This window comes from Rhodamnia argentea, chromosome 7 (assembly GCF_020921035.1).
Source record: "Rhodamnia argentea isolate NSW1041297 chromosome 7, ASM2092103v1, whole genome shotgun sequence".
Classification (NCBI taxonomy): Eukaryota; Viridiplantae; Streptophyta; class Magnoliopsida; order Myrtales; family Myrtaceae; genus Rhodamnia; species Rhodamnia argentea.
Window position 1 is genome coordinate 2359341 of NC_063156.1, and position 25076 is coordinate 2384416.

The 25076-nt window shown below is 41.5% G+C and overlaps 4 protein-coding genes and 1 long non-coding RNA gene across 10 annotated transcripts; 2 read left to right on the forward strand and 3 right to left on the reverse strand.

The window, feature by feature from the left end:
* The first annotated feature begins 594 nt into the window (after positions 1–594).
* Positions 595–2653, forward strand: LOC115754319 (uncharacterized protein At4g00950-like). Its single transcript, XM_030693306.2, has 2 exons — positions 595–1453; positions 1745–2653. Exons 1-2 carry the CDS (start codon positions 815–817, stop codon positions 1820–1822), a joined length of 717 nt encoding a protein of 238 aa, XP_030549166.1. The 5' UTR covers positions 595–814; the 3' UTR covers positions 1823–2653.
* A 2594-nt stretch (positions 2654–5247) lies between these two features.
* LOC125315816 lies at positions 5248–23662 on the reverse strand. Its single transcript, XR_007199096.1, has 3 exons — positions 23653–23662; positions 14597–14823; positions 5248–5684 (listed from the first exon to the last, which is right to left on the reverse strand). It is a non-coding gene; the product is annotated as an uncharacterized LOC125315816 (long non-coding RNA).
* Positions 5801–10858, forward strand: LOC115754317 (protein ABIL2-like). Of its 3 annotated transcripts, none has more exons than XM_030693301.2 (10): positions 5801–5998; positions 6735–6868; positions 8112–8194; positions 8306–8456; positions 9406–9505; positions 9604–9693; positions 9797–9842; positions 9934–10022; positions 10172–10317; positions 10412–10858. In XM_030693301.2, the coding sequence occupies exons 2-10, from the start codon at positions 6767–6769 to the stop codon at positions 10580–10582; spliced, it is 978 nt and encodes a 325-aa protein (XP_030549161.1). In that variant the 5' UTR covers positions 5801–5998; positions 6735–6766; the 3' UTR covers positions 10583–10858. The 3 variants fall into 3 exon arrangements, with proteins under 3 accessions (XP_030549161.1, XP_030549163.1, XP_048137651.1); XM_030693303.2 differs by having other exon boundaries at positions 5807–6045; XM_048281694.1 differs by lacking the exon at positions 5801–5998 and adding an exon at positions 6361–6646.
* LOC115754321 lies at positions 11492–13166 on the reverse strand. Its single transcript, XM_030693310.2, has 4 exons — positions 13020–13166; positions 12281–12353; positions 12143–12198; positions 11492–11849 (listed from the first exon to the last, which is right to left on the reverse strand). The coding sequence occupies exons 1-4, from the start codon at positions 13055–13057 to the stop codon at positions 11735–11737; spliced, it is 282 nt and encodes a 93-aa protein (XP_030549170.1). The 5' UTR covers positions 13058–13166; the 3' UTR covers positions 11492–11734.
* LOC115754316 (putative aminoacrylate hydrolase RutD) lies at positions 15985–21733 on the reverse strand. Of its 4 annotated transcripts, XR_007199095.1 has the most exons (12): positions 21656–21733; positions 21480–21618; positions 21147–21348; positions 20503–20585; positions 20207–20307; positions 19404–19499; positions 19208–19261; positions 18397–18545; positions 17812–17929; positions 17108–17195; positions 16301–16546; positions 15985–16223 (listed from the first exon to the last, which is right to left on the reverse strand). XR_007199095.1 is itself a non-coding variant. In XM_030693300.2 (11 exons), the coding sequence occupies exons 1-10, from the start codon at positions 21565–21567 to the stop codon at positions 16353–16355; spliced, it is 1173 nt and encodes a 390-aa protein (XP_030549160.1). In that variant the 5' UTR covers positions 21568–21649; the 3' UTR covers positions 15985–16226; positions 16328–16352. The 4 variants fall into 4 exon arrangements, 3 of the variants coding, with proteins under 3 accessions (XP_030549160.1, XP_030549159.1, XP_048137650.1); XM_030693300.2 differs by lacking the exon at positions 21656–21733 and having other exon boundaries at positions 15985–16226; positions 16328–16546; positions 21480–21649; XM_030693299.2 differs by lacking the exon at positions 21656–21733 and having other exon boundaries at positions 16324–16546; positions 21480–21649.
* Positions 23663–25076: the final 1414 nt, after the last annotated feature.

A 25076-nucleotide genomic window follows, 5' to 3' on the forward strand; every position in this document is an offset into this window, starting at 1 on the left:
TCTACATGACCGTTGGTGATCAGCCGTCACCAAAACCAATCAAATCAGCCAACATCATCTATCTCCTGGCCGGGCCAACGTTTGTCCTTATGAAATTGACCCCGTCGATTATTCCCACGGTCGCCGGGCCGCCGCTCCGGTGCGCACGTAAGAACTTAAATGTACTAAACGTAACTTTTGTTGATGAGCAATGTGAATTATATATAGTGGGACTACATCGTTTTCGTTCGGCTTTATCGAGCAAATGTCTCACAACTCCCGTCCATCTTTCAAGGGTTCGCCAATTTTGATATTTTTCCTTCTTTTGTTTTTGTAAAAGTGGAGTCGTGTTCGGAGGCACTTTATACTGATATCAAAAAGTATTTACACGCGTCCGATGCATGAACTCACGCTATTTCTATTTCGTAGGCATTTTATGGATGTGAGTTCGTATGATCTGAATCGCTGAGATCCGATTAATCTAACGATGGTGACCTTCTTGACCTACATGTATGCCATGATTTTCGTATAGGGTTGTCCCGCATGACATGATCAGAATGCAAATATATACACACCGTTCATTTCCTTGTGAAGAAGAAGCGCCTGGAGGAGCGTTATGAACCCCTCTTTCAATTCACATTCACGTGCATTATCATCTCTCTCTCTCTAGAAAAGTCATGCACTAACACTCTCTCTCTGTCTCCATCTATAAAACCTACCCAAGAAGATAAATCGAGCTCACGAATCTTCACACCATAGTTTAATTATCGCGTGAGACCTCGAATACGAGAGAGAGAGAGAGAGAGAGAGAGAGAGAGAGAGTGGGAAGATTACAATGGCAAATTCACTGGAAGAGCTGAACAAGGAGCAAGACCAGGACCCAGGTGATGGTGGCGACGCCGCAAACAACCTTACCACGCCCAGGCTCTCCCTATTCTCCCTCCCACGGAAGCCACAGGAGAGGCCGGGTATGCTGACGCCACCGCTCCACTCGAAGGCGGCCTCGGTGCCGTTCAAGTGGGAGGAGGCCCCGGGCAAGCCTAGGTCCTGCTGCCACGCCACCGCCGAGACCAAGCCGGCCACCGGCGGGTGCCTGGACCTCCCGCCGAGGCTCCTCAACGACGCCGCCGCAGCCAAAGTCACGGCCATGCCTTCCTCGATCGCCGTGCACGACGGGCCTTACCATGCGTGCCGGGCGCTGTCGTTCAGGAAGCTGGGTGGGTCGTTCCGGAGCCCCGAGAGCTGCAGCAAGAGGGACATAAGAGAGAGGGTAACCTTCGGGTCGACGCGGTGGGGGTTCCGCGGCAAGGAGAGAATCAGCGGGGTCGTGGAGGAAAGTCCTCGGATTTCCCTCTCGGTGCTCGTCGGCGACGGCGGTGGCAGCGGTGAGGAGAGCATCACGAAGGTGAAGATCACAAGAGTGAGCAGGAGGAGGAGCTTCTTCAGTCTCTCTCAGACCAAGTCGCATTTGTGGGTACGAGCATCCGCTATTTTCCTCTCTTCTTTTCGTTTTCCTTGCAATTTTTCTTCTGAATTTTCACATCACGCCATCTATATTCCTTGTTTCTTCCAAACAACATGGCAAGTGATCTCTGTTTTTGTCGGTTTTTAGATCGTAATCTTTTGCTCGAAACCTCGTTTCCAAACAACTATTGACTATTCTTTTCACCTTTCTTCACTGGTGGAGCATATTGCCTCTTAATATTCTGAAGAGGCGCTGATGTTACAGAAGCACTATTGACATATTACAGCAACGTAACTGCAGGCCAGCATTTATGGAGGTTTGAAGCAGGCGGTCCCATGGCGACGCGGTCAAGATAAGCCACTCACAAAGGGTCATTAGCTCTTGATCATTCAGGATGTATACTTAATTCTAGTATGGTTTGATTAGTCCTATGAACCAATTTCCTAAAAAATTCTTGTACTCAAAGAATATCATGTAAATAAGATGATCTATGGTTAAAAGACCGAAAAAAAAAAAAAAAACTAGGACGTTAGTGGGGCGGGCCTACGTGCGACTTTCTGCAGTGTCGTGGCTTCTAGGGTTTGCACTTTCGTCTTCGGATATGTCTAGGGATCTAGATGTGACTAAGTAATCTTCGGCTCTACATCGTTCGTTCTGCGGAGCTGCGAAGATAAGCCGATGAGAAATCATTCGACGGGAACATAGGGCTAGTCGGTCGACCGAAAACGAACCGGTCGATACGTCGAGGCAGAAAGCGACAAGCCCAAACGAAGAAGAAAGAGAAGAGGGTTCCCACTGAAAGAGGTTGGATCGGACCAAGTCAAAGGCACCAAAAGTCAAGCACGACCTGCCGAGACCTTCCTTTTGGTTGAGGGTTGTTGGCTTTCAATCAAGAGCAAGACAGGGTTTCTGCATCAGTATACTGATGATATTATGGGGCAGAAGAAGCTGTGACGCCGTTTGCTGGCTCGTCCGCGGTCAACACCTACCTCCTCCCCCGCCACATTGAATTACTATCACTTTTACTTACGACCCGAAGAGGGAAAGAAGAGATCTGCACATGTTGTGTAAGGTCCTGAAAAATAATCTGCGTAAATAGATACGCGCACGATGCATTCGACAAGGTTCGTGTTGTTGTTACTAGCGAGGTTTCAACCTTGTGGTTTCGATGAGAATCTGCGAGTTGCTACTTTGCTTAGCTCCAATGGCTTGTGACACGAGTTGCCGAACAGTACCGAGACATGCATACACATAGCTAATCGGCTCATCTTAATACATTAAGCCTAGTGAGGTTATCGACGGAGAGATGATCGGAAATGACCTTCTCCTAGGTCGGAGCAACTAGTCGAAACGCAAGCACTGCTGATAGAGTTGGGAGTATCAGAGCTTATTGAAAGCATGGCGGGTTTCCGTCGGTAGGAAGCTTGGAGCTTGCTTAGCTCACAATTACCTAAGGCCCAACGGTGCAGATTGATTCATTCTATGGCTCACCATCCTGAAGAAGAGATTGCAGAGGAGAGAAAGGATCAAGCATGAAAACGAGTCAAAACGGATTAAATAGCTCAATATGAGTCGAACCATATTCGATCCGATCTAAATCCGATCCGATCCACCCATTTGTCACCTTCTGCGTGTCAAGAGTTTTCAACTTCATCGGGCGCTTAACTCTTTCTGGGCTTTCAAAGTGGGTTATCCTCGTCCTCAACCATGCACGAAAGCCTATCACGTTGTTTCAAGCAAAATCCTTCTTGGGCCTTCATCCGTTGAGAAGGATGAAGCCCATATTCGAAATCGGGGACACACCCCCACACGCGTGCAGACCGCCGACACGTGCGCGTGTTGAGAGAATGAAACAATCAATTATTAACCACCGCGGAAAAATAAAATAAAAAATAAACTGTAAAATTGAAGAAAATCGCTACTCATTATTCTGACAGGGTTGGGACCCGCGCCACTAGCCACCAATCACGGCACTGATTACATCCATTGACCTTTTCTTTTATATTTCATCTTTCGCACTTTGAACGGACGTCCAAAGAGATCATCGAACCGGTTTTGCGATTACTCCCGAGACATGCTTTAATCGACGAACTCTCTCAGTACAGAAAAGATGAAGGATATCGAAAACTTGAATTGTGGATAATCGAGTTGATCGGTCAATAATGGTTGTTAACTAATCAATTTTCGCTGACGAAGATATTAGAAAAAAGAATTTTTATGAGATTATCGTTCTTTTTCATCCGATCATTCATTCAACGGACGCAACCAAATTAAAGAAAGAAAACATAAATAAAACAATATTGAACTAAGAATTATTGTGGGACTTTAGGATTTTTTTATCCATCCAGTTTCGGGAAAGCAAAGGTCACGCTCCAGAACGTTGGTCGGAAACTCCATGATGAGATTCTTGCAATCCTCCTTCCAAAACTGCACACTGCAAAATAGAAAAAACAAAAAAATCATGATCGTCGCAGCCGGACCGGCACGTCGTTCCCTGTGTTGACTAAGAAACACCCGACTTCATGGGCCACCGACCGCAAATGCGGTTCTTTTGACTCTGGTTTTGGACTTTTTTTTAGAAAAGGAAAGCCTGTCTCTATTTGACATCCGAGACCGGAAATATCCCGGGCTAGCTTACCGAACATCGGATTGACTTCATCTTATGGATCGGGTCAGAGATTGGATTGTTGGTATCGAAATTAGATCAGTCGAAATGGGCCATAAACTCATTTCTTAACTCATATATAATATGTCGAGTTGATAAATAAGTTCGTTATATTTAATAATTAAGGTTTAAACGTAATACGAGTCTTAAATGAGCCATAGATGGATCATAAAACAAGTTTTCAATTTACTTAGACCTAACATATCTATATAGCTCTCTTTTTATTCTCTCTCACGCCCACTCACTTCTCACTCTCACCTAGATTTAGATATGAATTTTCCTACATTGAGCTAAATATGCAAGTATTTTATTGATATGGGTCAGGTATATATCGCTCTATTTACATTGCATAAAAACGGATTAAAACGGATTAAATTGGCTTATTTCAATCGGGGTCATTCCTAATCAGAATCCGAACCAGATCCGTCCATTCGATGGTTCTAATCGAAATCAATGAACCCGCAACTGTTGATCTTACGCGTACCGAGGAATATCATCCGATTCCCCAACTGTCGGTTTGTTCGTGTGGTTTATGGGTGAGTTGATCTTACCTCTAAATGGGCCGAACCTCTTAATTAGACTCAGAAATGGAGGGGCCTTATTGGCCATAATAGTTCGGTTGGAGTTTTCCTTCTGTTTTTTTGTGACGACAGTGGAGTTAGAACTTGAAAGGGACAGAACACCGATTGGTGCGTGCCTTACAAGGGCCTTCCCCCTTCTATATGGTGTGTGTGATCGAAGGCATTGCCATGCCAATGGGCAGGCGTCGTGGTGGTATGGGAACTCGACCGACGTGATATTGAATCACTTTTAACAACATTTAGGTCAAGAATGCCGGCCGGGCAGGGACAAATTTACTCGGGGAGGGAATAGTCAAGTCAGCTCGCGACCCGGCAGCTCGAGATCTTAACACCAAGCTGCTCCGAACTTTAGAGCCATAATCTCCCATGTAACAACATCACTGGCACCAATGTGAAATTGAATGAAAGAGTAAGTGAGAGAGCTGAAAAGACATGAACGAGGGATGGCGTCGTGCCTAATTTGCTCAAGGGGAGAGGCGTGTTAGACAAAAGTTGCTGTTCAATCCTCAAAAGTGGTCTCCTCCACTCCACTAATCAAGCAAAAGGCAACACCAAGCGGGACCCTTTCAATCACCCCCCGGCATAATCATGGCCAATTGAGCTTTGGGACAGGAGACAGACCCGTTTCTTCTGCTCAAAAAGGTCTAAGGAACATCGTAAACAACCCTATAGCCTCAGCAAATTTGCTCGATCCCCATTGTCTGCATTTCTCATTCAAATTCTGTCCCAAATACTTAGCATCTAAGTTCATTCGATTCTATTAGAAGAGGGTTTGAGCCGGGCAGAGAGGCACTCTGCTGTTCTTGTCAACATAGTAAAACTGCATTAAATTTTGTAGAATTATAGGGAAAAATAAAGAATGAGCTGATGGGTTTCCTGGGAAAAAGACAGATAATTTCCGCTACCCTGTTCAACTCGGAAAAAGAAAAATCGTTCCTTTCTCCGTAGTACCGACGTGCTCTCCTCTATCGCCTCTCTCTCTCTCTCTCTCTCTCTACGTTTTTAAGCTCTCCAGCGAGGTCACCCTTTCTTTGCCTTTTGAACTTAACACTCCCATTTCCTCGAAACTGTGCGTGACAGGACCGAAGCTTTGTCGTTTTATGCCTGTTTTGTCAAAAATCACTTACCAAACGGATGATGCTATAGGCCCCTCTCTCAATGCGGGAAGAAATGGCCTGCTTGCGTACTCTTTTGGCCTATTTAACCTCCTGAGCCTTCGTGTTTATGGTGTTGGTGGAGTTTGAAACTTCCGGTGTGGCAAGCCAAACGGTTCGTTTCCTGGCGCTTTCTTCCAGGTGAAACGCCGAGGTTAGTATTTGGTAGCGGAAGCTTCAGTGCACAGCTTTTCTGCGGGGGTAAAAATGCACTCGGCTTTTCTTGGTTTCAATAGAGAATTGCTCCATTGAATGATCCGGCTTTTGCTTGATTCGCTCTTTTCCTCGAATGGGTCGTATTCGGGTCTCAATTCGGCAGCTTCTTGTTTTGTGGAACTTTGTATTTGCTTTGGTCTACTTTTGTCCCACATTGATTTGGGTGGAGAAGTTCAACAATTTTCATGCGTTTCCATGGTTTCCGAGCATTGGGTTTGGTCCTTAATGTGGTGAATTTGATGTATGTGGTGTGCAGCTGAAGATTCACGATGATCTTGTCTCAATGTCTGTATGCGTGGGATTATACTCTTTTTTTGGGAAAAAAAATTCAATTCGGTGCTTACTTTAATTGATATTTTGGTTTCGGGTAGTTGTGCTCCTGTGGAAATGTGACAAGTATCAACTGCCCTATCTTGATTTTCTTTTACTTTTCCTGAACCAAGCTTATTCAATGGTTGAATAAGAATATATTCTTCTTTTACAGACACATTGTCTCTCTCTCTTTCTTTTTCTACTGTGCATTCAAAGGGTTTCTGGTGCTTGATGTTGGTGGCATAACGATTTGATCCGCTCAATTTCAAGCTGGGTGTGTTTCTGGGTGTTTGTTTTTGGTGCTTGTATTTTCAAATGCAAACTGGAAAAGACTTTGAGCCGTTAACAGTAACTTGCTGCAGCCTGAGGCATTGAAACTCCGAGCTCCATCCTCATGGGAATGATGACAGCATCTTCGTTTCCAATCTCTCATGAAGCTTCCAATTATGATGAGGTATCTATGCAGCAGAGCTTGCTCTTCTCGGATAGTCTCAAGGTAATCTTGTCTCACATAATTGTGCATTTTGGTTATCTCTGGCTGTGTTTTAGCATCTCCCTGGACAGTTTAAAAGCGAGCTTCTCATTGCGACCCCTTGCCTTTCTAGCTGTTGCTATTTGTTGAACCAAATGTAGCGATGTGATGTCCGGTGAGTTGATTTAATGGAATGGTGTAGCCTCTCATTGGTATCGTTGATCTTCCAGCCAGAGAGACTTTTACTAATGTAGACTAACATGTGTAGCCAAGTAGATGAATGATAGGCAACAGGCACTACGATGAAGAAATGAGCTAGTGTGTCCTGGTTCTGTAGTATGTGTGCACACAAGAGTTTCTGATGCAGAGACACTTGGGAAACATGAAGGCAATGGTAATGATTCAATGGTTTGTCCCTTGATGGTTGAGCTAGTTTCAGAATGCCTCGAATGATATCCACTTGATGAGATCTTGAGATGTTTAGAGGGTTTATTGAGGAAACACAGTGTGCTTCAGTCCCCGTAACACTTGATTGTCCATGAGATTGTCATGACATGGCTTACAGCTATGCCTATCTGTCAAACTACCTTGAGAAAAGTTAACTCTTCTCCCCAAGAGTTGGTTTAATTCTCATTTTGCTTTCTTAAAAGGTATGTGTCTCGTTTACTCGCCAAGAGTTAGTGTCTGTTTGTCCACATTCGCACTGTTAAAGACGCTTACTTTTTACACAGAATTATGTGGTGCTCTCTGTAACCATTCTTACTCAAACACATAGGAGAATATGAGAGCTAAGGCATGGTAATGGCAAAGATTTGCCTAATATAAGGTTACACGTGCAAAACGGCGAATCTCTCCAATTAGCAGCCAAAAGAGAATGTGACAGAGAAAAGGTGATGGAGGGATTATGGATTTATTGGAAGGTGACATCTCATTCATATGGCATGCCTAGTTAATGATTTCCAAATTAACACAAGATGAAGTTCTGAGGTTAAAGCGACTCAAATCAATGATGTTCAGGGGCCGAAGTGAGAAAAATATTATCAGGGAGCAAAATGAGCTTGAGACTGAATTTCAAGATGCAAAATGAAATTTGCCCATCTATTTGACTGCATTACGGAGTTAACACAGGATGCAGTTCTTATTCACCAGCTAACCCCGTGGCTATTTTTCATGCTTCCTTTATACTTAATTGTCGGATCTACTTCTCCTACTCTGTTCCTTGAAACAAAATGTTCGTTTTTCTGATCGGACTTTTCTGTTATTTTAGGATTTAAAAAACCTGAGGACACAACTATACTCAGCAGCTGAGTATTTTGAAATGTCATATACCAACGATGACCAAAAACAAATGTGAGTAGTTCAAGTGTCTTCTTTTATGGATACACCAACAATTGCATGGTCGGCTTTTTTAGCCGTATTAACCTTTTCTTTTTCTTGCAATTCCTTGTGTTCTGTATGCAGAGTGGTCGAAACATTAAGAGATTATGCCATAAAAGCTCTTGTGAATACTGTGGATCACTTGGGTTCTGTTACTTACAAGGTTAATGATCTCCTTGATGAAAAGGTTGACGAGGTTTCTGGCACAGAGTTTCGTGTATCTTGCATTGAGCAGGTAAATCTGGGAAGGTTGTCTCTTATATTATGTTCTTGGTGTGTGTATCTGCTGAATGTAATCAATCCTTCATTTATTTTATTTATGAAGTTAATAGAGTTGTTATTGAGATAACTAGCCTCGTCTGAAGTCGAGATTGAAATGGTGCAAAAGTTCACTGGAGTGTGAAGGCGATTTGATCAGAATGTGGAACTTATAGTTTATGTTGACCACGTATCTTCTAATTATGAGTATGATATAATTGGCTGACCGTTCAGAATGTCTGATGTCGTTCAATTTCTTGTGAAATTGTAATGTCGGCTGCACATAGAGCGAGGAAGGGTCTGAGTAGAAAACCGTCCATTATGTTGAATTTTCTGTTATCTAGGGTACCATTTCAGATGGAGGCTGGCTGATATACTACATGATCTTTTTGTTGGTCCTCGAAAACGTTAAAAGTTGGGGTCACCCAGGGTCTGCTGGCATCATATGATGACTGCCGTAAGAAGTTTAAGTCTCATCTGATCCGTTAATACATTTACATCAAGGTAGTTTGATTAAAATAAAATGGGGCACCAGCTTAAATGATTTTCAACACGCCCTTAGTGCGACTTCAATGAAGTGTTTAACACCGAAATTTTTTTTTTTTTTTAAAAGGGAGCTCCTGCTAAAGTTCATCTCTCTTATGAGATGCAAATGTACGGTGGCTTCCATTCACATTTTCACTATTGTATGTAAATGTATTGTGGCTGGTACTCATTCAGAGCCGTCGCATGAGAATCAGTGGCTGTTTTGCATGGATTATGTGCTTTTATTGGCAGTTTGCTTAACTCGTAGTCCATATAGTATACAGCTTGTCCTATGAGTAGCAAAACTTGCAGAGTATTGCTAACTGTTTTGTGCATCGTAGATGAACCAAAGTTCAAGTAAGCCTTGACATTCTTCTTTAATAATTTGATTCGCATTTTAGAGACTTCGAACATGCCAAGAGTATATAGATCATGAGGGCCGCTCCCAACAGTCTCTGGTTATCGATACCCCCAAGTACCACAAGCGGTATATTTTGCCAGGTTGGTGGTGAACATATCAACCTATGTTTAATTGTTCGTCGTTTCTACGATTATGAATGTAGATGTATTAGATGCTTATATCTGTCGTCTATGATCAGTTGGAGAGACAATGCGTGGCTCTGATGGTAGTAAATTGAAGTATGGTTGCAGCCTGGATGATGAGGATGAGTGGCATCATTTCAAACATGGTAGATTGCTTTATTTCTTTTTTTCTCTTCGACTCAAGAAGTTAGTTTGGTGCAACATTCGATCATGAATGATACTTATTATCACTTGATTGTTTTCCTAAAGCCATCCGAGCCACCATAAGAGATACTCCTACTCAATCTTTTCCCAGGTAAGTATCAACTTCATATTGGCATCTCAGTTCTTTGCAAGCATGCTAGGACAATTCAAATCATTTGTATTTTCACATTTGTTCCATACAGTAAAGGTCGCTCTCGATCACCATCTCCTCGACCTCCTCAGCGATCTGGAACCTTTTCTTTTACCTCCACTGTGCCCAAAAAAGAATTAGGTAAGTCCATGTTACTTTCACTAAGAGTATGCTTGGTGGCGATCTTTGAGGTTGTTTGGATATTCTTCACGTTCCTGATTTTCTTTGAAACTGCTCCTCTCTCGAATTATCTGTTAAGAGTCTTCTTGATATTTACCTATGTAAATCAGATAAACGGACAGTATCACCAAACCGATTCCCACTCTTGCGTTCTGGATCACTCTCGAGCAGACCGGTGACTCCGAAATCGAGTCGGCCGACTACCCCCAACCCAAGTAGGCCGACCACTCCAAATCTTTCCATCGTAGGTCGTCGAGTAAGTGTAAAACAATCCTTCTATCCATGTGGCTTATTTGTTGAATTCTACTGCACCAGATCTGAATCCTGCGAACTGGCATTACTTTTTGCAGTATCCTTCAGAGCCGAGAAAATCTTTTTCGATGCGATTGCATGCGGAGAGGGAGAATGGTAAGCCGATCGATCAACACCCCAGCAAAAGCAAACGTCTACTCAAGGCTTTGCTTAGTCGCCGCAAGTCAAAGAAGGATGACATGCTATATACTTACTTGGATGAATATTGAGCGATAGAGGATCATCAAACAAAGAAAGGGCACAGATGCAGAGGAAGGAGTATCCAATTGATTTCTCTTCCTTTCTTTTCTTCTTTTTCAAAGCCATGTTGTTGTCTGATAAATTTATTTTTCCAGCAATAGTTTTTTCGTTTTCACGATCACGGTATGTAGCAACCAGTTTTCTTATGTATGCTTACAGCACAACCTCGTGTTATGGTATGTTGCCTGTATACTTTTACATGACCGCCCAGTAAGCAGTACCTGGTGTAAGTATCAACGTTACATAATGTCTCATTTCTTGCTCAGATTCTTTGCACGTTTGTGAAATTCATTGGTTGAGTCATGTTGGTTTCCTAGTTCCTGGAAGCATCGTTTGTCATCTCTTTTGATTCAGAGAAAATCAATGAGCTCATATCCATAGCAAATGATTTGAAGAGAGCTTCATAACAATTGCACAAATTTGCCCCAAATGTCCACCAGGCAGCGTGCAACACAACTAGGGGGAAATTTATGTCAGGAGCTTATATGTACCAAACACGTTTTGTCTTTTTCCTCGAGTTCTAGAGCAACTCATTTCCAGAGTCCGGATTAAACTGAAGGTGCTTATGCTTAAGAAACTTGCAATCAAGATTCACAATTACAATGAAAGGATATTTGCATTAAATTGAAACCTCCTGTTTAAGTTCTGCCTTAGACGAAAGATAATCTCTGCGATAAATGTTAAAAGGCACATCTAAAAGTGCCTAACCAGCGAGAAAATCTGCTTGAAATCTGCTTGATATGTTTGCATACTTGGGCTATGGACACTATTTTCTGACCAGGAGATATCAGTCTTCAAAGCACAAAACAGGCGAACACTGTGAGGAGGTATGATCGCTTATCAGTTCATCATACCCCCTGGAACTGAATTTGGACATGTTTCTACTTAAGCATTGTAGTTGGATTTGGATATCTGCCAAAAATCTGGAGTTGATGTAGTGTCTTTACACGATTCCATGAAAGCTAAAGAGCAAACTGATACTTCGGCAACCTAAAATTACAAGAAGTATACTACACAAACTGGGGAGACTCATCCTGCAGTTAAAACGAATTTCCGAAAGGCCACCTAGAGAAAAGATATCGCGTCGGACGTAACAATTTGCATTCGGTGGATAGCAAGCATCACAAAGCCATTCCTCCTCCAAATTCTTCAATGGTTTTTGTGGCAAGTGTAAGCACATCAACAAAGGAACTGAATGATGCTCGAAGAAATCTCGCCTCGACTGCCTCGAACCGTCTGCCATCGATACAAAGAAGAAACAAAACAGTGAATCGAGTTTGGTCAACTCCTCAACGATGACGAGAACTTGACAGGCACCAATGCTGTTTCTACCCTAAATGCTTATACATATGTGGCAAACAAGAAAGTATAATGAAGAGGGACAGCTATGGCTTCATCTGAGTAGGTACGAGATACACAGAAGACAAAACGAGTCTCAGTTGAGTTTCTCTCCAGACACATACATACACGTTCATCGATTAGTTAGAAACACCCCCATTATTGTAACTAATAGTTGTTAAGAAGCTCACACTGTAAGCTTTCCATCAGAAACAGACATGTTCCTCTTCACTTTGTCTGGTTGCAACTGCCATTGAAAGGAAAAAACAACATAAGCAAAATTTAACCAACCATCTACAGATAAAACGCTGAAGCACGATCAAAGATACCTCTTTATCGACAGCTAATGCTGCATAGACCATGGAAGCTTTCTCATCGGACTCGAAATCTACTTCCAAGTCACTGCAAAAGGATGTGACTTCAAGAATAAGGGAATTTGCCATACTAGTGTCACAGTTGCAAGGTTCAATATCTGAAATACATGCTCAAAAGTACACTAAGCAGAACTGGGACATGTCACACAAGCATTCAGGATATGAGAGTTATGAGGTCAATGTGAGGTCTTATTCTAAGTACCACAAGCTATACCCACATTAGATTTGGTGGTTATCTTTGCTTGCACTGTATCGCTAAATGTCTACTTACTGTGGAAAACGTTTATCTCAATCTTGAGACTATTTTGAAGCGCGTAGTGATGACGATGATGCATGCTAAACATACGCCAAAAGAATTGACCGAGTACACTTGCGGACACAAAGTTAAAAAGATCGAAGACATTCTGTAAAAATCTCATCTTGAATGCGCAAATTAGAAGAATGCTTTCGCTAAGCTTCTGAAACTTTACACGGTAACTCATGGTAGGCCACGACACCTCAAAAGAAGAAAAAGGAAAGGATTTCATGGGTGGCAAGATTAGTACGAGATTGATACGGACACTCACTTCAATCGCTAATCCAACATCAACATTTGCAACTTCCCAGTAAAAGACAAGATTAAAGACAAAAGGGAAACAAGTGTAAATCAAGAAGAGAGAGAGAGAGAGAGAGAGAGAGAGAGAGAGAGAGAAACCAGCTAAATTCCCAGGGGGTTTTCGCTTGTGCAGCCATTAGAGCTCTTCCTGCTTCGCAGCTCAAGCTCCGAGCACGTGGGAAGCACAAAACGGAGGCACGACAGGGGAAGACAGCGGTGAGGGTTTAAGCAGAGTGAAACGACGAGGCGTATTTTGGGAACGCGGAGAGAGGCGTCGTTTTGGACCTTAAGCCCGAGCGCTGTGGCAGTTCATTATTGGGCCTTGACCCTGAACCCTCCTAGTCGATATGGTATTGGTCCACAAAATACGATGGGACTTTCAGTACACGAGTTGGCGATTTCGAGAATTAATTTGCCTGAACAAAATTCTACTTAGATCAAATTAATCAAAATAAATAGTGATGTTCGAATTCAACCTCGAAATGAGAAAAAAAAGAAAAAAGAGAAGCATTTCATTGAATATTTTGCGGGGAAATTCATGATACGGAATGAGTTAACATATCGATTTTCCTTTCACGAAGGTTTTTTCCATAGTTTATACATGTAGATGAGGTAACAAAAATATTCGGTGTGAAACCCGATTGAAATTTTTGCCTGAGCATCGCAAACCCAAAAGTAATATCACTTGATAGGTATAACGTAATCCGGTAAAAGTCCGAAGTTTTGTGGACAACGACGAGTGTTGTTAGCCACCCATGGGCACGGAGAAAATTGTCTTAGAAGTCTCAAACTTATTGCATTTTGGCCCATTCATATTAAACCTTTTAATTTTGCAATTTAACCCCAAATCTTTTTACGTTTCTTCAATTGAGCCCGTTTGACCAATTTTCACTAAAAATAGGCGACGTGGATGCCGGTAATATCACGTAGGATAAACGACATTGTTGTAGTCTATTTTTATATATATATATATATTTTTAAAAAGGCGACCCTTGCAAGAAGTGATAGGAAAAAATGAAAGAAAAAGAAAAAATAAAAATAATATTTTTAAAAAGAAATTACCAAAAAATCGTTGGCGTCAACGTCGTCCATCTTACTTGACATTACTTTCCTTCACGTCAACAATTTTCGACTAAAGTTGGTCGGGCAAAACGTGAAAAAATTTAGGACTCAATTGATAAAATCGAAAAATTCAGGATTGACTTGGCCAAAGTATAATAATTTAGGACGTTTTAGATAATTTTCCTCGCAAGCATGATCACAAGACGTGGATGGAAATTTGACATCCTGTTCGAGTATGAGAAAACTACGGGAAAGTAATTCTGATTATTTTTATATTATAACTAAGAGATCCGGATATAATTTTTCCTGATAATTATTAGAAAACTAAACAAAAATTCTGCTTTTGATGAGAATAAAAACAAAATCCTCGTTTGTCAAGGAAGTTTTGACTCCCGGCGTGGGAAGAACGTGGAGGTAAAGAAAGAGATATTCCCGAGGAGCCACGAAAGTATATTCCCACCACTTCGATGGAAATGATTGGCCTGCCATGAATTGACCCCAGCTCTCTCTCGCTCTTCTCCTCCTCCTCCTTCCTCTTGGCGAGCAAGAGCAACGCGCACGAGTAATCTTCATCTTCATCCTCCATCACCGGCGACCATCTCCGGCAAGTTCACCTCTCTCTCTCTCTCTCTCTCTTGCTCTCTTGAGTATTTTATGTATGGCTCTGTTAAAGTTGCATGAAGAGGAGCGTGATCGAGCATCGTTCATGGTTCATCCGTTTCTCTCTTGTTGGATTCTGCTTTCTCCGAGAGAGTTTTTATCCGCGCGCCGTCGTTTTCCCCTGCTGAACCCGCGATTCCTTTGAGGGAACTGAATCGCATGATTCGTTATCTTCACGACTCTTAAGTTTTGCAGAATTCATCCTTCGCATCGTGAGGATTTCTCCCTCTACTTTGATCTGTTCTTTCCCTTTGTTCTTTTCTGCTGCTTTTAGATTCTGGGTTTGCGTTGTTTGGATTTCTTGCACGGTTCATCTGATGCAACGGCCAAACTTTTTTGTTTCCCGCCTGATCCATGAGATATTTCAACTGTGTGTTGGCGTTATTTCAATGGGAAAAAAGCCAGCTTCGTCGTTAGATTGGTTTGCAAACACCGGAACGCTTCCCCTTTTTAATCTTCTACCCTCCCATTTTGCATGATTAGCTCAGCAGCAGTGTATGCCAGTCGCCTAATAGCCAGAGAATCACCAAAAAATTTCATAAATTTATTCCAGTTGTATCAATTCAGTCTTAATTTTTAATTTTTGTCAATTCAGTTATAAATCTTTTGCATCTGGCTAATTTTGGCCTGATAGTGCTGGCTTTGATGTAGACTTTTTTAAATAATAATTTCATTTTTTTATTTTATTATTTTCTTTACTTTTTTTCTGGACTTAGGGCAGGCAATTATAAAAAATAAAATTATAAAAAAATTAGAAAATGATTTTTAAAAAAAAATCCGGTCAGCAGTGTCACCTCGGTGATTTTTGGCCAAAATTGGCCGCATAAACTGAATTGACATAAATGCAGTAGGTTTAGGATTGAATTGGCCAAAAAAAAGTTTAAGGCTGAATTGACATGATTGTAATAGGTTTATGACTTTTTTGTAATTCTCCTCTGATACCTAATGGTTTTGTTAAGTTTTCGTCGTCTCTTCATCACCTTCTGCCTTATGAAACCTTTGTTCCAGAGTCTCTCTCTCCTCCATTTCGTTTTCTTGATGGTATCTCCATGCCAGAATTTTAGAACAGGTCCCATCGTTGGCACTTCCATAACATGTTTCCTCAGTCAATCAAAGGTATTTTTCTGCCTTAGTTATTAGTTAAAAGTAAAGACATGGTTCAACACTTGGCCGGAGCTAGGAAGGACATTGTGTTGGGTTTCTTAGTATTTGCATTGCGATTTGGATAAACTTATGACTTTGCATGCTAGGAACATCGAGTTTAGAGACACCAGGATTCAATAATCAGCAGATGTATTTAGAAAGCATTCCATGTTACAGAGAGGGACTTTAAGCTTCTCTGTCTCTTAGATGCAAAAATTATTTTTCCGCATCTCGACTCGCACGGAAGACGGAACCCGGAAACTTTGAGTTCCTTCTTATCCTCCCGTTTGAATAAGTCTGCCCAACGAATTAGCCTCTCTTGTTCTTCTTCACTCCCGAATTTCCATTTGTTGTTGCATAAAATGCTAGTTTGCTCAACCGAGCCACCTGCTCTGGTAAATAAGAGCGATGCCGATAAGGTAAAAGAATCAGAAAAACCTGCAACATGAAGTCATTAAACACGTGAGATCTCGGATAACCACGGGAACAAACATTAAGTTACATGTTGAACGTATTCAATGGCGAAATGGACAATCACCGGTTAAAAAGAGGTTTCTCCGAATGCTGCTATGTCAGGGAAGCTCCGACTTTGACGGGCTTGAGGCTTCGTATGGCTTTTCTTCCATATTCAAATACCAACACAAACATGCTGAAGAAGTATAGCAGGACAAGATGTAGCCTCTCTAGCATGCAGTATGTGATAGAGACATCGCTTACTCCTCCGGTGTTACTTACTAATGTGAATTTTGACCTTATCCACCCTGAAAGAAATGTTGGCAAATTCATCAGTATAGAGATGAGTCAAATTTGTTATTTCCTTGGGACATTGAAAAAAATGCCTATTTCCTCCTGCTGAACCGTTTCAAGCGCTGACCATGTTCAGATCTTCAAACATTCTATGTCAGCAGAACTAATGAGCAAAGAGACTTTCAACTATCAATACTGTAAATAGCCTTTAGGATTGCTTTAATTTGTTCAGGTGAATTTAGATAGATAGCTTTGGTTAGGAGATGGTCCAAACGCTGAGCCTTAAGAGCATGGTCCAAACGCTGAGCCTTAAGAGCTCCGACACAAGCAGGCTTATAGTCAGGGACTTTCCATGTACAAAAGATGTGTAAGCTTAGGAATTATCGTTTCGGTGTCAGAATAGCATGTATAATGAGCCACCCTAGACATTGTGGATCAACAATTCCATCAGAAAAACAGTCGGAAGGTCAAGGAACCATACACTCGTATAGTCCTTCATGAAGAGTCTCTTAGCATTATATTCCATGAAGTTAGCAACAAGCAAATTTGAGTTTATTGAGGACAGAAATGGTTACCGGGTCTTTTCGTGGGCAAGTTTGTCCAGTCCTCTGGGCTGACCTTCATTTCAGTTGCCTTGATCAACTCAAGAAGAGCTTGATTGACCTGGAAAGTCCGAGGAACTCAATGATTTCCTTGGATATTTCTATTCAATTACCAGATGCCTCGAGGGCAATGTGGTACACTCAAGTGACCAACGGGATCTCATGCCAAGGAACGGGGAGTTTTGTGGTCTCTTATAGGCATAATTTTGACAACATTCATTGGTAATCAATTTGACGAGCCAAAGTATAAATGAGGAAAGCTATAATGATGCACTTCTCTAACATTGTCGTTTCTCAAAATCCCTAGGCCACTAGCTAGTCAGTACGATTAATTTTAGTAAACATTCCTAAGACAGACTGAATCTGGGAAATCTTTTGAATCTAATGTAAATCCCATGCAAAAAGTTTAACCCACTATTCTTCATGTAGTGCAACACCAATAGCGAATTGAGGGAAATTGTAGCACTCTATGAGCCATATAAGTCAACCCTTCCAACATCCAAGTCACTGCAAGAATTTAATTGTTACGGACCATAATTCACTCTTTCGAAATTTTCCCCATAGTGTTTCTCCTGTTCTAGTAACCAGTTGCTGGTGGTATGCAGCAACACATAGAACAAAGCTTAGTCCACCCTTTGACATCCCCATAAAAAATTTTAGTAGAGATAAACCGTTACCTCTTCAGTCCTCTCATGACTCACTAGATGCCCTCCATGAAGGTCTACCATTCTAGCGAATGGGTGGAGCTTCTCCGCAAGTCTCCTTGCATAATATATCTGTGCTATGACATCGTGCCTAACAGCAACAAAAATGAAGTTAAATCAGCATAGTTTTCTGGGAAACTAACATGTAACATGTAGTCAACTGGGTGCTGGAGGAGAGCCTCCATTAGATATAGCATAGAAAAAACAATATGGAAGACAGAAGACATTGACATAAGAGACAAGCTGAAGCTGCTTAGAAATTGTATTTTACAAGGATGCCCAACTTATGTATTTGTCATTATGATCAACTTATTATAATCATTCAATAATTGGGGGCAGATTTCCTGGGATTACCCAGTTGTGTGTCTTCTGCTTTTATATTGATCGCTCAAGCAATTATAATGTCTGAAATTCTGAACCAATTTTCCTCTATTAGGATGTGCTTCTCCCAGCCACTACAGGATCCTCCTTCACAATGCTTCTAATGCTATTGTATACACAAAGTTCAATGTTGGAGCCCTGAAAGAACAAAAGAAAGGCTTGGCATGTCTATGCTACCTTCCATGGATGACGGACACAAGGAATCCAGTGGAACGGATCATTTCAATCTCTCTCGGGGTCATTTTATGTCTCCAGCATGCATTGACTTGACCCTCAAAGCCACAAGGGGATTGCATCCCACTTGCTGATATAGCTTTGACATATTCCTGCATGAGAGTGGAGTTTCACCTTGAAGTCAACTTTCGACGCCATAACATGTCAGGATCAAATGAGGCAAAAAGGGTCATGTATCAAAGTAACATTCGACCTTATTATCGGGGTGAGCCAATTATGCAAGTCTAAGCTATGAGCTAAAGATTGGCTTGGAAATTCGGGACAGACTACTCTTCCTAAAAGAGTTTCAAGATGCACTAAGGAATACAAATGACAGTCTTAATGCGAGGTGGCTGTTGCAGTGCTCAGACATCCCTCTTTCAGTTCAGTATACAAGAAAACAAACAACCAGAGGAACTTTAAAATCATTTGCAGATTTCGTGGATATGCAACCGTTTTATACAAGGCCATGGTATATTCCTTACACATGAAGATTCCAACTCTAATTCGTAGGCAATCTTTCTGACTTAATGATTGTGTTTTTCTTTTGCAAACCCAATGTTCTAAACATGTTTCGGAAACTTATACTGCTTTCAGGCATATAGCCTTTGAGGTCAGCCTGAAGCCTTTGAGGTTCAACTTAAATCATGTGCGCCCCCAAAAAGGCACGTCCATTTAACAAAGCCCCTTGACTATTGAATTCACTTCATTTGGTTAGTGTAACAAGTTAAATGCAGCCCAACTACAAAATTCAACCTAGTCTGGCATCTCTTACTTGGTATAGAATTGCCCTCCTGGTGTTAGACCCTACATACTCATCCAGATACTCCTGCAGATAAGAAAAGACCAATCAAAGACAGACCAAATGAGATATTTACGAAAAGGGAAATGTATCTAATGTCCCTAGAATCTTTTAATGCATTCCTACAGTTGACACCATCACATTGACCGACTTTGAAATTATTTTTTACCGTTGAGTAGTGAGTGTCCAAGTCCACGGCTGCCCTCTGTTCAGGAGTTTTTGCCCTCAAGAAACGAAATGCAATGGATACCGTTTTCCGGTCAAGCTACAAGGACGAGGAATATGGTCAGCTAAAGCTCATTCGATTAACACATGGGATTTAAACAAATAATTGGCTTTTGTAGTCGACAGACAATTCAGAGTCAAGTCGACACCAGTCCTGGGTAGCAGTAACTTGCAAAAGGAAGTTCCTTTGAAGAGATAGAGCGCACCATGCTCAATCGGAATCACCATAGAACTTTGCTACCTCAATATCAGTGTATTTAAATATAATTTGACTACACTGATAGACCGGTGCAACTCGACGAGTTTAACCATGTGATTATATGGAATTTGGATTATCGAGTGATGTTAGACCAAAAAGAGCTGCCACATGGTAAATTTTTTCCATGTCTATCAATGTAATGCTCATCCTGTTAATACAGCCTGAATAGACATTATTGCAACATATGCGAGATCTCTTGTTGCCAACATCTAAATCATAAACAACACCCACATTGGGATACTGTTTAGCGAACATCTAATCAATACAGAAGTGCAGTATCCTGTACATGGGCATGATCGTTGGCACGTATTGCACGTCTACATCCTGCTAGTGCTTGGTGTGTGAGTGTATACCTTGAGCTGGTTGCCTTGATGGACATTGACTCAAAGTAAAACATTTTGGAAATTCACAGGCAACTATCAACTCCACACATTGGCATAACATGGTCAAGTATCAGGGTTTACAACTATGATAAAGAGACATTCTACCTTGGGAAAACATTCGTAACCTCCACCAGTTACATTAAGTACAGCTAGTGAAAGAATTCTGTTGGGCACGATAGCAGCCAGTTTGCAAGCGATCATCGCCCCTGTTTCACAACCAATGTAAAATAAATCATCAGAAAAGAAAAGGGAAACTGCACATATTGAGATTCTTGGGACTTTGATTGACCCCCAAAAAATCTAGCCTATGTTCTAACAAATTGGGTTGCTTTTCAAATGCACAAAAAGACACTAAAATGAAACCTGCATATTGACAAAGTTTAGGTGAAGTGAAGACTCACCCATTGAATGGCCGAAAACATGGGCTTCTTTCCAGCCCAAATGATCCATTATTGCGATTGCATCCTTTGCCATTATCTTCGTTCTGCACCAACCGTTCCCAACTTTTATTAAATGAGGAAGTCGACTTTGGCCAGGAACAACAATATTATTTAGTTGGTTGCGAACATGTATCGCAGGAAAAGTCAAACCAAATCCCGAGTCTTGGCAATTCCACGTTTTACTCGTTCAAACCACGAGGCTCAATCATGCATCAGATGAGATAATAATTCAGAGATGGATACTTACTCCTGCCTACTTTCAGTAAAGAAATAACGAAGCCATCGTTCCAATGACTCAAATCTCCTACGTAAAAATGTAGTCAATTTCCTTTCCTCACAGCTGAAACAGCTTTAAAACTTAAAAGTCTAAGCGAAAGATCACCAGAAAGGAGACAACTTCAAATAATTCACTTGCAAGCGTTGAATCATTTCGAGGTCAATAAAGGCCTGAGTGGAAAGAAGAAGAAGCATCCAATGAAATGCAAGAAAACTACTGTTCCTACGACTTCAGCAATGCCAATGCCTCAAACAGACAGACGCAAACGCACAGCAAGAGGCATCATCATCGAGGATCCGACATCGAATAAAATGAAAGAAAAACTCACGTGTACGAGGACTTCTTGGTGGGTACGGAGCTCCGACCCATGCCGCGATTGTCGAATGCGCAGACCTCGATCCCGCTGCTGTCTCCGCCGCTCTCATTGTCGGCTCCGCCTTCGACGGCCGCCGAATCGCCGTCGTTGGGCGCGTCCGTGCCCGTCAATCCCCTAATCTGGGGACCCCAAGACTCGTGGGTCCCAGCCAATCCTGCCCATCGACCCCCGCCAAATCAAGAACAATCAATCGGAAACCACCCACATAAAATTCAACCCCTCCCACTCACCCAAAAAACAGAAGAAAAAAGAACCAATCAATGGAAACCAGAATGTTATATTTACCGATGATGAGGAGGACTTTGACGGGTCCGCGACCGTAGGTCCGGTAGAAGAGCTTAATGCCATTGTTGCGCACCTCGCAAAACGGCATCGTGCGTCTCTTCTTTCCCTGGCGGGCGATGGAAGGATCGGAATTTTCGTTTGTTCCTTTGTCTCTTCCCTTCTTCTTGTTCCTTTCGGTTTACGGCGCTAGAGAAGATGAGAGCGAAAGGGAGGGATAGGAAATGAATTGGGTCTGCGCGAATGAGTCGTTGAGAAACGCCAGAGAGAGAGAGAGAGGTGAAAATGGGCACGCGCGCTGGATATGTAGCGATTGATTTCCAGGAAGGGATGGTCGGCTTTCAAAGTCAAAGTTCGACGTCGGGAAGAACAAATTCTGTTTTTTTTTTTTTTTTTTTAAATATATTATTATTATTGTGTTTTTGGGAAATTGATTAGTTGGCAATGGGGTGGCAAAAAGGCGAAGGATTAGCACCAAACATGCTCTGCTTTTCTGAATCGTCGATTGTCGTTGCTGTCCTTCGTTTCGGAATCCTTGTTATTTACAATTACAGCCATTATTTATCGTGCTCTTCCCTCGAAAGTGTTCGAAAAAAGTCCTACTGAGGAATACCTGTCGGATACCTATGTTTGGGATCGAAGGTTACGTTCTTCTTTCCAATTGATCTCGTATAATTCGGTTGCTAAATTGTCACGATAGATCCCCGGAATTTTTCTCTACTTTTATGATCTTTTTCTTTTAATGGGAAAAATATATAAAAATCTTACGCTGCTATGCTCATTGGGACACCAATACCCTCAACTAACTCCATAACAACGTCGTTTTGGCTTCACTAAAGTCAAGGCGGATTTCGACCCAAAAAAAAAAAAAAAAGTCAGGACGAATTAGCAGCAGATGAAGATTTGGCGTGTGCTCATTATTGAAGATGGATTCGGTGATCGACCGTCGATTTTGATATGAAGAAGCCATAGATTTACTCTTTACGCGTGTGATCCGTAACTTTGTTATGATAATTTCTCCTTGTTATTTGAAACTTGTTTTGTTTTAAAATTATTTGGGACTTGTTTTGTTTTGCAGTTAATTAGCGATGTATTTCTCTTGTATCTCGAGGAAGTGAATGAAATGTTATTTTGACGGATCCACTTTGACTATGTTTGTCTGCAGTTGTCCATAAGACGACAAGTAGCATTTTAATAGCTGTGGACGGATCGTGACGGAGGGTAATTGGTCACAACGATATAAGTTTAGGATTTTTAGTAATACAAAGAGAATTTTTTGAGGCATTAGTGTCATAGTGATGACAGTTTAGGATTTTCTATGATACTTTTCCCTTTATATTATGAGCTAGTTGAAAAGTCCTCTACAAAGGGCTTTACTAGCATAATAGCTTTTTGATAACTGTGAGAGTAACGACATGTTATAAGCCTTAAATTCTTGAAGGAATAAACCTCACATCAATTTTTAATTATTTGTTAGCTTTTTTATTTTTATTTTTTATGATTCACAATATGTTGTTAATCTCAATGTAGATTAAAGATAGTTGCGTAAGTATTTCTCTTTGCAAAATAAGTTGGAGCAAGGATTTTCTATATTGGGTGACACGTAAAAAAAAAAGCAAGTTTTTAATGAGTATTTGCCATTTCCTGAAGAAATCACGGGATTAATATGATTGACCTATCACATCACGTCCTCCATACAATGATGGGTTCGTAAAAAGATGGGTTCTCATTTGACAATTTCGCAACTTCAGTCGGAGGCGAAAGGGAGGCCGATGATAATAAACGATTGATCTCATCGCATTGCCAAAAGTGCAAAAACTAATTTTCTAGCTTAATGACACGAAGGATGGCAACTTCAAAAGTTTTGTGAGCACGAATCTCCCTTTCGTCTTTCAAGAAATAGAGTCACGTAGCATTCGGACGACCTCCTCCTCATTCTCCATCATTATCCATACACGCGTCGTCGTTACTACAAATAGCGGCTAATGTCCCCATCTTTGGAATGGCGTGATCGGACGAGTTATCGTCAACACTATCCAAGACGATCTTGTCGAGCACCGCCGCCGCTTCATTCCCCCCAAAAAATTGTCATCTAGTTACGTTGGAAAAATCTGCCCAACCTTGTCTACAAAGGTTTTGTTCCATTCCAATCATAATTTCGTATGTTTTGAAAAACACATTTTGCACCCCATAAATGACTAGTTGGCATTATTGAGAACGCTAATGATGTGTGATCACAACGCTCGTACATCGTGGACGGGGACCAACCTCTCCGTTCAACACATCGTTAGCCATATTCAAAGTGAAAATTCATGGGCAAAAAAGAATAATATGATTGAGAACTGTCGTCTCACTTTTGAGGCAAGTGCCAAACGATAAACGATGAGTCGCCTCGATTGGTAAATACAATTACGTTTCTCCTCGAACCCTTCGACTTGGTTCACATGCCCTTTTGTGACCACAACTTCCAATCTTCATTTTTTTTTTCTGGTTTCACATCACCAGCTAATGTCGTCAAGAATCACGTGTATAATCACCTTAATCTGGCTATTTGCCCCCTAACGACAACAGTGTGAGAGAGAATCGAAGGCTCCGTGTTTTAAGCAGTCATTTCCTTAATTTAGACTTTGCCCTTTAGAGCTCGTTCACACGAGATTTGAAAAGCCAGAAGGAATTGACAAAAAAAAAGGGGAGGTTTAAAAATCAAACCCCGTTAGGAAATTTATCTATAGAAAAGTTAAGTGATGTGGGCTAAAGTAAGCTTGTTGTGCCAGGTCAGACGACGGGCAAGAATGTCAGCTGGGTCAGCAAAGCAGAAGAGAAGTCAACCCTCCTTTTTTGAACCATTCTTTCCCGTTTCCAACATCTTCTCGAACCAATATTGACCGAAGCAACGCGTGGAAAACCGAGAAGGGCTTGTTTTCAGGTTTAATTTTTGCGCTTCAAAGTTCAAACTCGGGGGCAACTGCTTTGTCTACGCCATAAGAGAAATGGGGTTATTGATAATAAAGAGGGTCTACATCAGAAACGACATATCCTCGTGGACAAACGACAGCGAAGTTATATGAACAGGGTGCATAGCAGGACTATTGGGCCATGAAAAAAGGGGCACTTCTTTTTTTTCAGCTTCTTCACAATTCATTCTACCGAGACGAGAAAAACAAGTAAGGTTATTTACTGAGTTTTCTCCATTATAATAGGTGCCTTCACGATTCCCGCGTTATCTCTAACTTGAATCTATCGCTAATTGTAGAAAGACTGCATTACGTTTCAATTTAGAGCTAACGTTATATATGCACAAGCTTTAGCGAAAAGGAACACCCCGTTTACCCCCTATGAAGTCGGCTTACGAGTTATAAGGAAGAGACTCATATGTTTAGTTTAGGTGCAAATTATAGATTCGACTATTTGTTTCGTCAAGTCAAAGTAATACCATGTGGAGACCCCGGTTCTGACTTCTGTCTTTTAACTGTACATGGTGTTAAGAGTTCGGGATGACCGACAAGAATTATAGAAGTTTCACCTTATTAAATGAGGGGGGGGAGATAAGATAGCAATGTGGTTGCAAGCATAGGACGGTCACCAGAATGCTAAGTAACT

Excerpts from the sequence above, each read along its gene's own strand:
- LOC115754321 (XM_030693310.2), bottom strand. The coding sequence starts at position 13,057 with ATGGCTGCACAAGCGAAAACCCCCTGGGAATTTAGCTG. Across the intron at positions 12,199-12,280 it reads CATTAGCTGTCGATAAAGAG|TTGCAACCAGACAAAGTGAA; the intron begins GTATCTTTGATC and ends TTTCAATGGCAG. Across the intron at positions 11,850-12,142 it reads TCTGATGGAAAGCTTACAGT|ACGGTTCGAGGCAGTCGAGG; the intron begins GTGAGCTTCTTA and ends TATCGATGGCAG.
- LOC115754319 (XM_030693306.2), top strand. The coding sequence starts at position 815 with ATGGCAAATTCACTGGAAGAGCTGAACAAGGAGCAAGACCAGGACCCA. Across the intron at positions 1,454-1,744 it reads AGACCAAGTCGCATTTGTGG|GCCAGCATTTATGGAGGTTT; the intron begins GTACGAGCATCC and ends ACGTAACTGCAG.
- LOC115754316 (XM_030693300.2), bottom strand. The coding sequence starts at position 21,567 with ATGCCGTTTTGCGAGGTGCGCAACAATGGCATTAAGCTCTTCTACCGG. Across the intron at positions 21,349-21,479 it reads CAAAGTCCTCCTCATCATCG|GATTGGCTGGGACCCACGAG; the intron begins GTAAATATAACA and ends GTCGATGGGCAG. Across the intron at positions 20,308-20,502 it reads TGTTTTCGGCCATTCAATGG|GGGCGATGATCGCTTGCAAA; the intron begins GTGAGTCTTCAC and ends GTTGTGAAACAG.
- LOC115754317 (XM_030693301.2), top strand. The coding sequence starts at position 6,767 with ATGGGAATGATGACAGCATCTTCGTTTCCAATCTCTCATGAAGCTTCC. Across the intron at positions 9,506-9,603 it reads CAAGCGGTATATTTTGCCAG|TTGGAGAGACAATGCGTGGC; the intron begins GTTGGTGGTGAA and ends GTCTATGATCAG. Across the intron at positions 10,023-10,171 it reads TGTGCCCAAAAAAGAATTAG|ATAAACGGACAGTATCACCA; the intron begins GTAAGTCCATGT and ends TATGTAAATCAG.